The 12,835-nt window shown below is 31.6% G+C and overlaps 1 protein-coding gene across 7 annotated transcripts in view; it reads right to left on the minus strand.

Moving 5' to 3' along the window:
• The window catches only part of USP25 (ubiquitin specific peptidase 25), a 132,216-nt gene that overhangs the window by 12,118 nt on the left and 107,263 nt on the right, over positions 1-12,835 (minus strand). For 5 of the 7 annotated variants that reach the window (XM_045902649.3, XM_045902648.3, XM_064580093.1 and 2 more), the window contains 3 exons: positions 12,466-12,561; positions 3,417-3,595; positions 1,269-1,347 (listed from right to left, as the gene is read on the minus strand). In XM_045902649.3, the coding sequence (XP_045758605.1) occupies positions 1,269-1,347; positions 3,417-3,595; positions 12,466-12,561 (354 nt within the window). The remainder of the gene's footprint in view (positions 1-1,268; positions 1,348-3,416; positions 3,596-12,465; positions 12,562-12,835) is intronic. The other 2 variants (XM_064580083.1, XM_045902650.3) reach the window with 1 other exon arrangement.

A 12,835-nucleotide genomic window follows, 5' to 3' on the forward strand; every position in this document is an offset into this window, starting at 1 on the left:
TGATTATCTGCTGCTAGGTTAATGGAATAAAACTGGTGTTTGACATAGGTTCTGCATGTTGCAAAACTCTCTTATTAGTTCCAATTAATTTATCTGCAGATTTTGTTTGTATTTTCTAGGTGTAAGATCTCCAAATAATAACTTTATTTCTTCTTTTCCAATCTTTTACTTTTTGCTTATTTTTGTTGCTTTGCTGCCCATTTGAATTTCCAGTACAATTCTGAATAGAAGTGGTTGCAGACATCCCTGTCTTTCCTGATTACAAAGGAAAGCTTTCAATGCCCACAATTCTATATATTTGCTAGTTTTGTTGTTTTTTGAGACACTCTTTAGCAAATTAAAGTAGCTGCACCTTGTATTCTGGGTTAGTTAAGGGTTTTCATCAAAAATGAATATTTTTCTTTATGTTAATGTGGTGAATGACAGTAATTATTTAAGGGAATCAATCTAAAGTAATTAAGTTTTAAATGGGACCAAACATTAATCAAAGACACTACGAAATCAACTTAAAATTGACTAGATTTATAAATTAAAAAAGACAATGTGTTGGGATGCCTGGGCTCAGATGGTTAAGCGTCTGCCTTCAGCTTGGGTCATGATCCCAGGGTCCTGGGATGGAGTCCCATATTGGCCTCCTTGCTAAGCGGGGAGGCTGCTTCTCCCTCTGCCTGCCTCTCCCCCTGCTTCTGTGCTCGCTCACTCGCTCGCTCTCTCTGACAAATAAGTAAATAAAACCTTTAAAAAAAAAAAGAAAAAAAAAGACAATGTATAAAGTTAAATTTAAAAGTCTGAAGAAATACTAGGTGTCTGAATTGGTAAATTAAAAAAAAGTATTAATTTTAAAGCCAAAGTTAACACAAAGAGAAATTTGTATACAAAAATTACCATAAGCATTTTATGAGTGTGCATGCATGCTCTCTCTCACATGTACAACACTGTCCAATAATGACAAATGTATGTGGCATACAATGATTAAAAGCAGGTTTGCAACTTCCTCCCCAAAATATCTGATGAGGCAAAGAAAAAATACAGCATGGCTTCAGTGACCATAATAGCATTTAAGAATGCAGGTTCTGTTAAATTAAAAAAGGTTGTGTTAACAAGCTATAATCTGCTAGCTGTGAAATAATCTGCTAGCTGTGAAAACTTTGGGCAGGTTACTTTACCCTCTCTATGCCTTATTCTCTCCTATGCTCAGCTGTGCTGAAATGACTAGTGAACTACAGAATTCCTCAATCTATAGTTCAACCTCTCAAAGGGCCCATTACCTCATATTCCTCCAAGTTTACTTCTTCAGGTTTTATCATTTCAAGTTTGGCTTGAGCAACTTTCATTATGTTGTGACACCTTCAAATAAAAGAAATACATTCCTAAATCAAAAGCAAAATTCATAAAAACTGAAAAATACGTGACACAAAACTAAACTACCCAACACATATGAAAATAAAATCCATTGTCATTAAGCAATACTTTTTTGAGGAAGCAACTCCCAAATAACCTTAATCGAAAATGTTTTTTGGATCAATGTTGGATAGTTACAAAGTACATAAAGAAGACAGCATCAATAATTCTAACTCAAATTTACCATGTTATATTTACATATGGCTTTTAAATTACATTCTATCAATATATACTGCACAAGTAAAAAATGAAATGTGTTTGTTAAGCAAGCTTAAGAAACATTAAATCTCATTTTCCCCTTTCAAATGGCATTATTCATAAAAAGCAAAAAAGGAATTCAAAATGTGCCTATCATTTCAGGTAACAGAGACATTCTTATGCATAGAATCATTGTTAAAGAAATCTCTGCAGAATATATTTAGTTATCACATGAATCTTGCTCTTTCAAGTATAAGAGAAATTAGACTATCAAAACAAATTGACCAGTTTGCAGTCCCCAGGACAAAAATTGCAAGAGTGAAAAGTCAGCATGATTACCCCATGAATACTTTCCCCAAATTCAATAGCATATATTCATTGGAATACAGTGTACCAGCAACCCATATAATAAGGGTCATAATCTGTCATATTTCTGAGCTCTTTGTGGTGGTTATATGTAAAATAAGTGATGCTCCTACTACTAATAATAAAGTAGTAATAGCTAACATTCACTGAGCACTTTATTGTCTATCAAATACTGTTCAAGCCATTTACTTGTATTATTTCACTTAATCTGAAATTTCACAGCAGACACATGGTAAAGCAGGAATTTAATCCTGAATGCTTTGTTTTCCACATATTCTCCTCTGCTATATGTATTTTTAATTCAGTATTTTTGAGATATTCATGAAAAGATAATCATTTATTTCAGAATTAAAATGGACTACAATGAACTCCAAGGTAACATAAATGTCTCTGTACTCTAAAATAATGTCCAATACTTGGATCTTTACCCAAGGCCTAAATTTTTTTAATGGTATTCATTCTAACTAGATTATATTTTAATTTTCTAGTATTAGTAAAAAAAAAAATTCTAGGGATTTTATACAAATTTCTACGGGAAAACATTTTTGGGTAAACCAAAACATAGTAGATCCTTAAACAACATGGGTTTTGAGGGTGCACTTACAGATTTTTTTACAGTATTGTGTTTTTTCTTTCTTATGATTTTAATAACATTTTCCTTTCTTTAGCTTACTTTATGGTAAGAATACAGTATATAATACATATACAAAATATATGTTAATCAACTGTTTATATTATCAGTAAGGCTTCCAGTCAACGGTAAGGTTATTAGCAGTTAAGTTTTGGGGGAGTCAAAAATTATACACTTTATGTGCAGATTTTTGACTGCACAGAGAGTCACTCCCCTAATCTCCACATTGTTCAAAGGTGAACTGTAATTTAACCATTTTAAGGCTTCTCTTGATATCAGAGGGCATTGTTTTATTTGTGTATACATTTAAATACTTTTCTCTAGTGATTCTCAAACACATATTTTGTATGTCATCACTTGTGGGAGGTGTTACCATCACTTAGCAGGTAGAGGTCAGGAACACTGCTAAATATCCTACAAGTTATAGGATAGCCCCCACAATAAAGAACTATCTGACTCAAATATACATACTGCAGAGATTGAGAAATTCTTTATTTCTCTAAAATATTGAGTCCCCAAAGGGCAGTGATTATATTCTTCCATAAATCTTTATGTTGCTTAGCTCAGTACCTTAGTCAATTAAATAAAATATACTAAAACAATCTAAATTATTTTCAGCTCAAACTTCTAAAGTCATGACTATAAACTCCAAAGAAATTACAAAGCAACTGTTCAAATTAAGTGAAGTCAAGTTTTGTGCTGTATTTACTGAAACAGGTCTTTGTGTAGATATAAAATAAACATTAAAAAACTGCATGGAAAGCTATTTTAAAAAGATAATTTGAGCATTTGAGTTCAATATTTCACATTTTTAAATTACCTTTCATCAAAACTCAAGTTTCTATCTCCAAATTGTTCTAGCAATGTTTTCTCAATGATTTTCTTTGGTGCTTGGTTCTGGATAAAATAGACCACTACATGATGTAAACGATAATCTGTTTCTGGTGGGGTATCTTCTTGGGCCAATTTAACCAATCTTGAATACTCCAACTTAATTGCCTAGAAAATGTAACAAATGCCAATTCTGGTTAATTGTAATAATTAAAATCCTTCAATATTACAGCTTTAATTATTCTTGTGTTCAAATATATTTTCCTTTAAAGTGTTACAAAGAAGGTAGTACATCTAAAAATACTGTCCCATATTCTACAGTTTAAAAGAATTTTCTAAAACTGACAATATGAGTACTTCCTTATCCCTTCACTGTAATAATGTTTTTTTGTTTTCATGTAGAGAAGTATTAAACTAAACAATACACCTAAGTGCACTATGTGAGTAATTTTGTAAAACTTATCAGAGTCTGGTCAGTCTACTCAGAAGCATCCTAAGACTGTGATACTCAGTATCCCTTCTCCTATGCTTTCCAGTATCAGTTTCATGTATATCTTGAATATCCCAAATTTTAGGGTTGAAATACAGCTTCCTGGAATGCCCATATCTGAAAGAAAATGGCTTGTTCTTATATGTATAATAATACCACTATAATTACTTAGCTGAAGAGTCTAAAAATAAAGAATGAAAAAGTAAGCCCTGAGACTCTAGTTACTGCAGACTGAATTCCTTGTTGCTTCAAAAATATTTGAAATTTATTCACGTAATAATTAATGATTATCACTATTATCACCTTATGCTTGAACTTCCTTTTTTTTAATAAACAGAACACCTCAGAATTTATAATTAATTATAACAGGAAATAATACTGACATGTTTCTACACATGAGCAAACCATTTGGAAAATACTGGCGCATACAGAAATAAATGTAGGGTTATATATCAAATACTGCTGTATACAAGAAACCTATATGATTAAAAATAATACTTTTTACAATATTCATTTATATTGGACTTATATCTAAATCCTAGCTTTATTAACTGTAAAACATTATGGGGCCACGTGCAAAATAAGTTACAAAAAAATCAATTCTATTAGAAAGTTGTTTTTTTTTTTTTAAAGTATGCCTTTCTTAAGCAATTCTTGACCATCCAGACACTATGCTATATTTTATAGAAGGGAGAAAATGTAACTGACAAATATTAATTAAAACATTCTAGTTATACATTCTTATATATCATTAAAGGGAAGGCTAATAAGTCCTTTCTATATACTTAGCATTATAAATGGAATTATTACTTTATAGCTAAAATAAACTGTGTTCTTTTTTGTTGCTGTTACACATGCTGTGGTTAAAAGTAGCCAGGAAAGGGGCGCCTGGGTGGCTCAGTTGGTTAAGTGACTGCCTTAGGCTCAGGTCATGATCCTGGAGTCCCGGGATAGAGTCCCACATCGGGCTCCCTGCTCGGCGGGGAGTCTGCTTCTCCCTCTGACCCTCCCCCCTCTCATGCTCTCTCTCTCTCTCTAATAAATAAATAAATAAATCTTAAAAAAATATAGCCAGGAAAACTATATTTTGACATGTAGAATTATTAAGGCTCACTTCAATGCAAACCTAACTAGCACACATAGGCTTAGAACTATAAAATCTTCTCATTTTCCCAATTTGAAAAGAAAAAGGGGTACATATTCATTTAATAACCAAACTATACTGAATTTGAAAATAAATATAAAGCAAAAACAATCAATAACTGTTCTTCATTATATAGACAGACAATGACTGTCATAAACTATTCCAAGTTCTTTTGAATATTTAAGTATTTCAGGTATCATGCTTTTGGCCAAAATTAGGATGACCAAAATAAAATAAATTCGTATTGAGTCTCTTAAAGTAATATTATAGGTTTAGAGATAAGGAATTATAACACTAAATGGTTACATATTTTTTTACCTACGTTCAAAATAGAAACACTATATTTTTTGTAAAGAGCAAATAGATTTCTATTAGCAAGCTAGAATACATATCCCTCTTTTATTCTAAAATTATGTTTATCTCTTAATTTTGTTCTATTTAAGATTCTCCCAATTTACACAAGTAAATGCCAAAGTTAAAATCTATAGATATTTAAAACAGTAGAGGTAAAAAGGCACATTTAAATTTCTACAAGTAATTTTTCAAACACACAAAAAACACTTTTTACCAGCACAAATTATTTTTTATAATTATCAATTATTTTTATTTATGAACTTACTTCTAAAAAAGTTTTCTGATGTTTAAATATACTGCAATCATATCTTTTCCTTCAAAATTTCAACAGATGTTCCATGCCAGTATATTTAGCAGAGTTCTTCACTATTTATCATTATGAGTAAAGTTAACACTGCTGAGTTGTCAAATTTGATTCAGACTACTTCCTCAGAATCCTGCCCTAGAATTATTCTTGTCCTTTCCATACTTTGGCTGCCTATGAAGGTAATTATTTAAGTTAACTACCACAGATACTGCAATGAAACCATCAAACATTTACAAAATGAAATGGAATACTGGTCATTAGGTGACAGAACTGCTTTGCAATTAATTTTTAGAAAGTCTCTTTCACCAGACCTTTAACATGGTCCAGGTAATCAGGCCCAAAGTTATCTATTCAGTCTTATTTCCTATGACTCTTCAATAAAGACTTCCTTCCACTTAGGTCAGGCTTGTCTCCCCACAGATGCGCATGCGCCTTTGTTTCTTAAGTTCTCTAAATGCATGATGTCCTTTCTTGTTTGTTCCTCATCTATCTATAGATGACCCATTCAAGAAGTCTAGTTTTCTTTCTCTTTTGAAATCTTCAGTTGCAAAGATCCAAATGACTACTACCTAGACTTTACCTTTCTAAATCGTATTATAAGATCATACTCTAAATGTATATTTTTTACAGACTTTATTTTGCTATAACTATATACATACATCAGAAGATACCAAATATATAAACATAAAATATATTCTGAAGGCAGAAAAATCTAAGGGAAAATCAGACCAAGATTCAGAAAGCTAGGTATACCATTTATTAACTGTGATATAAAACAAGGCACAAAGTTCTCCAAGTCTTAATGCTCTTACCTCTGAAATATGGTTAGCTGACTTCACAGAGAGTGTGTATGTATGTGTGAGTGTGCATATAAATTAAATGTTTATAGACTATTTTTTAAAAACTGACAGTGTACCAAAAGATGGAAGAGAATCTACTTCAAATTCCAGGGGATTGTAATCATATAGGCTATATGATTTGACCACAATGCAATACATACAGGAATTAAAAATAAAGACAACTCCCAAACTAAGCTCTTAGGAATTAAAATAATACTGCCTTAAATTACTCTTGGGCCAAAGGAATCAAAATTATATTAATATTGGAATCATAAGATATCAAAACCTATAGGACATAGCCAGACTGGTAGTCAAAGGAAAATACCAATTTAACCAGTATAGAACAAGTACTGTTCAAGAAGCGGGGGGGGGGGGGGCCGGGGGGAGGAGAGAAAATAAACTAAAGGTAGAAGAAATAAAATAACGTGGCAATTAGATAAAAAAAGTCAAAAGCTTTTCTTTCCAAAAAGCTGATGGAAAACCAAAGTATGGGAGAACACTCTCCAGCACATGTAAGGTGACAATACCAAAAATACTAAAACAAACAAACAAAAAGCTTTAAAATTTGTTTTAAAAAAATAATACATATAACTTTATGCCAATAAACTACAAATTTTTAATTAAACAGATGATCATCTAGGAAAATATAAATTACCTGAATTGCTTTAAAAGGTAGAAAAACTACCAAGTTCTTGAAGAGACCCAGTAAAGCTACAGAAGAATTGAAAAGGTTGCCCAAGATCTGTACCCAATAAAGGAATCAGGCCAACATTGTTTTAGAACTGCTGATATGTCAGATCTTCAAGGACAAAATGATTTCTCTATCTACACTACTCCAAAGCCTGAGAAAAGGGAAAATCTCCTTAATAATTACACAAGGCCAGCATAATCTGAATATAAAATATTGACAAATATAAAAAAGGAAATTAGACATCAATTTATGAACACAGATGCTAACTTCATCCATTTTTGATAAACTACATTGTGTACAAAAAGAATATATAAAAACAGACAATGTTTACAATGTTTAAAAAAGGAGGGGTCAGTGTTAAATTAATCTTTACATTCTAAGGATTAAGGATTACAAAGAAATCTGTTCACATCTCAAACAGATATATTAGAATATTTTTAAATTCCAACACCAATCAGTTTTGAAGAAACTCTTTTAACTATGAATTTGAGAAAGTGTTTTTAAATTTGTAAAGGAAAACCTATTAAAAAAAAAAAAACAATGCTATACATCATACTTGAAAATAAAACACTAGAGACAAATCCATTAAAATCAGAAAGTAAGCAAAGGAGCTTATTACTAAAATTATTTTCATATTTAACTATATTCTGAAAAATATGGTTAACATAATAAAAACAGAAATGAAATAAAAAGTCTAATGGAAATTATCCCAATTATGAGATAATTATTGGGAGCCAATGTACTGAAATAATGACAAGAATCAACTAATAAATTATTAGAAAACATAAGAGCCCAATAAGGTAACTGGATACAGTATAAATAAACAAAATTAATTAGCTCTCCCACTAACAACCCTACCAATAATTTGGTAGAAAAAGTAGGGGTAAGTGACTCAATTCATAAAAACAAATCTATTTTATACATTATTATATCTGTGATTGAGCTGGTGACTCTTCCTAAAAAAGAGGTTAAACCTTAGCAAGTCCACTTACCCAGATATAAGTTTCATTCTCCAATTTATCTTATCAGTGAAAACCAACATTTCATCACATGGTTTACCAGTAGCAAACATATATAACATTTTAAAAATTGATCTAATCACAATACATATGGAAGTCCATTTTTAGAAATAGGCAGAGTTGAAAATCTTCTCATAACCAAAAAGCTAATATAAAATAAACCCAATAAAGACATTTTTGGTAATGCGACAGAAGATATATAGATATGTCTACATTACCATAGTATACTATAATTACATATAATTATGTATAGTAAAATAAATATTAAAAATAAAAATTAAGAATATACTCTATCTAATTTAGGCAAACAGTAAGACAGAAGCAGCTATCATATGTTAGTTACTATGTTATGTATATATTTTGTGAATTAATACTACATGTTGAGATAATGATTGGAATCAACGGCCAAGAAAACAGAACACGTTTAAATAGGCCAATCACTGTAGAAGGAACCAAAAAAAAATTATCAAAAAATCTACAACCAAAAAAGGGGCTAGGCTCATATGGTTTTACAAGTTCTAACTTACTCTTATAGAATAGATAATTCCTATGTAAACTACACCAGAGTATAAGAAAAACAGAAAAGCTTTCACTTACTAAAGCTAACATAAGCATAAAATCAAACCTGATGAAGATAGCACAAAAAAGAAAAATATAATACATTTTTAATAATAGAGAATGTAGAAAACCCAAATAAAATGCTACTGAGTAAATAGTGTGTACATATGAATTCATAAAAATAAAAATTTACTAAGAAAAGTGCTTTAAGAAACTACTGCAGAAAACTTACAATACCTTGGGTCAAAGAAGTTTCATTATAGCGATGAAACTCCAGAATCCAGAAAGGAGCAGAAAGATTTGAAAGCACAGGGTTTTTATAAACTTCTTTACGAAAAAAAGGTATCATAAACTAACTCAAACAGAAATGGCAGACTGGGAAAAAACAGGACATACATCCATAAAGAGAGTAATACATAATAAATGAATACTAAATGCCTTCACTTTAAGAATGCCCACAATATATTTCTGAGTGATATAAGTTACAAAGTAATATGAACAGTAAAATTTAAAAATGAAAAAAAATTCTCTATATATGTATGATTGTATAAACAAAAGGAAAAAATAAGAAAGGTTACACAGTGATAACAGTGGTTACACAGGTCAGTGGCAGACTGCATTATTAGTTTTAATTTAAACACCTATATATTACTGAATGATTGCATTGTTTACATATTATTTTTGTTATTTACATGACAAATTTTCTAAAACTATATATTATCAGCTAGAATTTTCCAAATGCAAATCATTTACCTATACCAAAAATACACATTACTTATAAACAATTGATAATATTTACATAAGAACATATATATGTGTGTGTATGGTGTGTGTGTGTGTGTATATATATATATGTATATATATATGTATATATGTGTGTATATATATCCCTCAATTACAGATAGGTGAAAATAAATACACATGGACATAAACTTCAGAGATTTGCTGCTGCCTCAAAATCAGAGGGTAAACTGAAAAAGAGAAATACACGAAATATGGAAAATACATAAAAGACAAGATGCAAAGGGCATCCCCAGGTAATGGTGAATAAAGATCCCAAGATATTAGTTATACACTGGGGATAAAAGAAAATCAATGCAGACTGAGGCAGGTTACAAAGCTCTGGAATAGACTTATAGAAGATGTCTATTCCAGAAGGAATCTATTCCAGAAGAAATTTCCCCAAGAAGGTAAAATTGACAACAGAATATGAGGAGACTTAAACAACTTGCAGAGAGTTTAGAAGCATATCAGTAATACATACAGAAAACTAAGTAAACCAAAAAATAAAACAACTCCAAGGAAAATGAAAACTGAGGGGAGGGGGGATGTCAAAGTAATAATGTTTATGACTCAGCTCAATCCTGAGTAGCATACATAGAAATAGTAAATCAAACAGAATTCTGATTTAATCCAAATGACAAAATTTTACACATGTGCATCTGTGCGTGCGCGTGCGTGTGTGTGTGTGTGTAGATAGATGGAAGGGTGGAAACTATGGGGGGGAGCAGGGACAGGAGAAGGAGAGCTCATTGTTTACATCCCCTAGCAGGGAATTCAACAGGAAATGTGTAAGAACCACAAAAACTCAAGCATTCTGTGTTTACTTAAAGATAAGGAATTCATGCCAAAAGGATTAGATAAAATAACTGGAAGCTGTTGGGGGGGGGGGGGGAGTACTGTTGTTTGTAGTGTACATAATTAGCTGGCTCTTTACAATATATACAGGTATTAATCTAAAAAAACGTGAAATTCCCAATTCAACATAAAGATATCCAACTTGAAAAAAAAAATGACAATGTCACTATAAATGACAGATAATTTTCCCACGAGAAATAGATAAAAACTTTAGAAGACATACATTCATCATGTGTATTTTAAGAACAGAAAATGCAGACCACCTGGAAATAAGGTTAACCGAGTTTTGTTTTGTTTTTTTGTTTTTTCAATAACAGCAGTTTTTCAACCTTTCTTAACTTAATAGGGTGATCAACTCATCCTGGGACCAGTTTGTTTAGCACTTAAAATCCTATATTCCAGAAAACCCCTCAGTCCTGGGCACACCAAGATGGATGGTCACTCTGATTCTAACAAGTTCAAAAGTGTTTTATTAATATAAGGCTACTATGCACAAGGCCTTTTGTACTGCAGAAGGAAAAAAAATAGTGAAAATAAGCAGCTTTTTGAAGATTGAGTTGGATGAGGGCAGAATATAGAATATTAAGGGAAAATTTTAGATTTTTAAGGTCAAGAAAGAGAGCATACAGCTTATTGTACTGAACTATACCTCAATAAAGCCTTTTTGTTTTTTTAGGGAAAAAAAAAAACACTAAAAAGGGTGCTAAGTGAAAACAACTTGAAGTTTTTGGTAAATCAAAATAAAAAGACAAACATAACAGTGCTTTCATCCTTCAAAAATGTAAAACCAATAATACTGTAACTAAAATATTGTAAAGATCTGGTATTAGATGATGTGGAGAACAAAGGCAAAAGAAAAAAAAATTAAATTTCCTTACAACTTACAGCCCACTCATTGACAAGCCCTTGAGACAAGCAGCATGGCCCTCCCTCTGGGAACTCAACTGCCTTGATGTTAATACTTGACTCAGGTCTAAGGCAACCTTATCTTCACATTAGCCTGATCTCCAGGATCCTGTAAGTCTCCTTTAATATATAAAAATTCCTTTATCTCTAACCCCCATCCGCCACCAAAATATATGTTAGCAATCATCCTCCAAGCATATCCGTCCTCTGATATACATCTGAAGGTTCTCATGACTAAGGTTTTACTAGATGGTGATAATTGATCTTTTCCAATCAGCTAGCCCCTCAAGGTCCTGGACACCTGGCTTCTAAATTCCTTAGAGACTTGCTCTATCCCTAACCACCTCCCAACTTGAAAGTATACAATGGGCCACTCATGACCCCAGTGCAGCTCTTTCTGCCCACGGGTCCAGTCCCAGTGCTTTAATAAAACCATTTTTCTGCACCAAAGACGTCTCAAGAATTCTTTCTTGACCGTTTGCTCCCCTGAACCCCAACATTTTCAGATCATTAGAGGGGAAAAAAGATTTGGTTATGGAATAATACAACTGCTTGATGGCCTCACACATTTCTTGAAACAACTAGGATATTAAAAATTAAGTCAGGAGAAAACATAAGTGAATAAGAAACATAAAAATAAATGAACAAATCATTTTTGAAACAACCAAGTGAAGAAAGCAGTTTAGAATCAAATGATAGTGAAATTTCTTAAAAAATATTGTAATATTGACGAATAGTATTACCAATGAGAAGAAAATAAAATATCAGAAGCAATTACTCAGTTCCTATTTTCACTCATCAATACTTTTTATTCCTTTCAAATAAAAACACAATTCAAATTTCTGCTAACAACCCAAAGGTACACTATTAGGGTAACTCTGGTAAAATGTTTTGTTTTTTGTTGAATTATCTGGGTTACCAAAAAAAAAAAAATCATTCTTATATGTATAAAAGAAACCCTCAGAACATCAGGTGGCCGTGGCTAAGATAGGAAAAGAGAAATTATATAACCAAATTTAATTCAAGGACATAAAATATTTTAAGAAGTTCATTTAAAAACATTAAAAACTTAAATGAAAATGTTAATTGTACCTTAAAGAACCCTGCTTCAGGGCCACACCTGTCATATACATTCCTGGATTTACCTATCGCCATGATAATACCTTGCATGTTCGGTGTCATCATGATCTGCCACAAGGAATTTAAAGTAAGAGTTTTTGAATGAATGGTTAACATAAAAAAATATGTATCAAAAACCAAAATAATATACTGACATGCAAGTTAAAAGTCCTTTGTTTTTCACTACTTATAAATTAACCATTGTATATTTTATGGCAAATATGATCCAATATGCATGTAAGTATCTTTCAAAATCATCCATACAGGGCCACAGCTAGCTCCAGATGGTGCCTTTGTGCAAACTGCAAAAAGGCATCCTCTCTGAACTGAAGAACTCTAAAAA

Source organism: Mirounga angustirostris, unplaced genomic scaffold, assembly GCF_029215605.1.
Source record: "Mirounga angustirostris isolate CCGP_5_RB_7025 unplaced genomic scaffold, mMirAng1.0.hap1 SCAF_1, whole genome shotgun sequence".
In the NCBI taxonomy this organism is placed as follows: Eukaryota; Metazoa; Chordata; class Mammalia; order Carnivora; family Phocidae; genus Mirounga; species Mirounga angustirostris.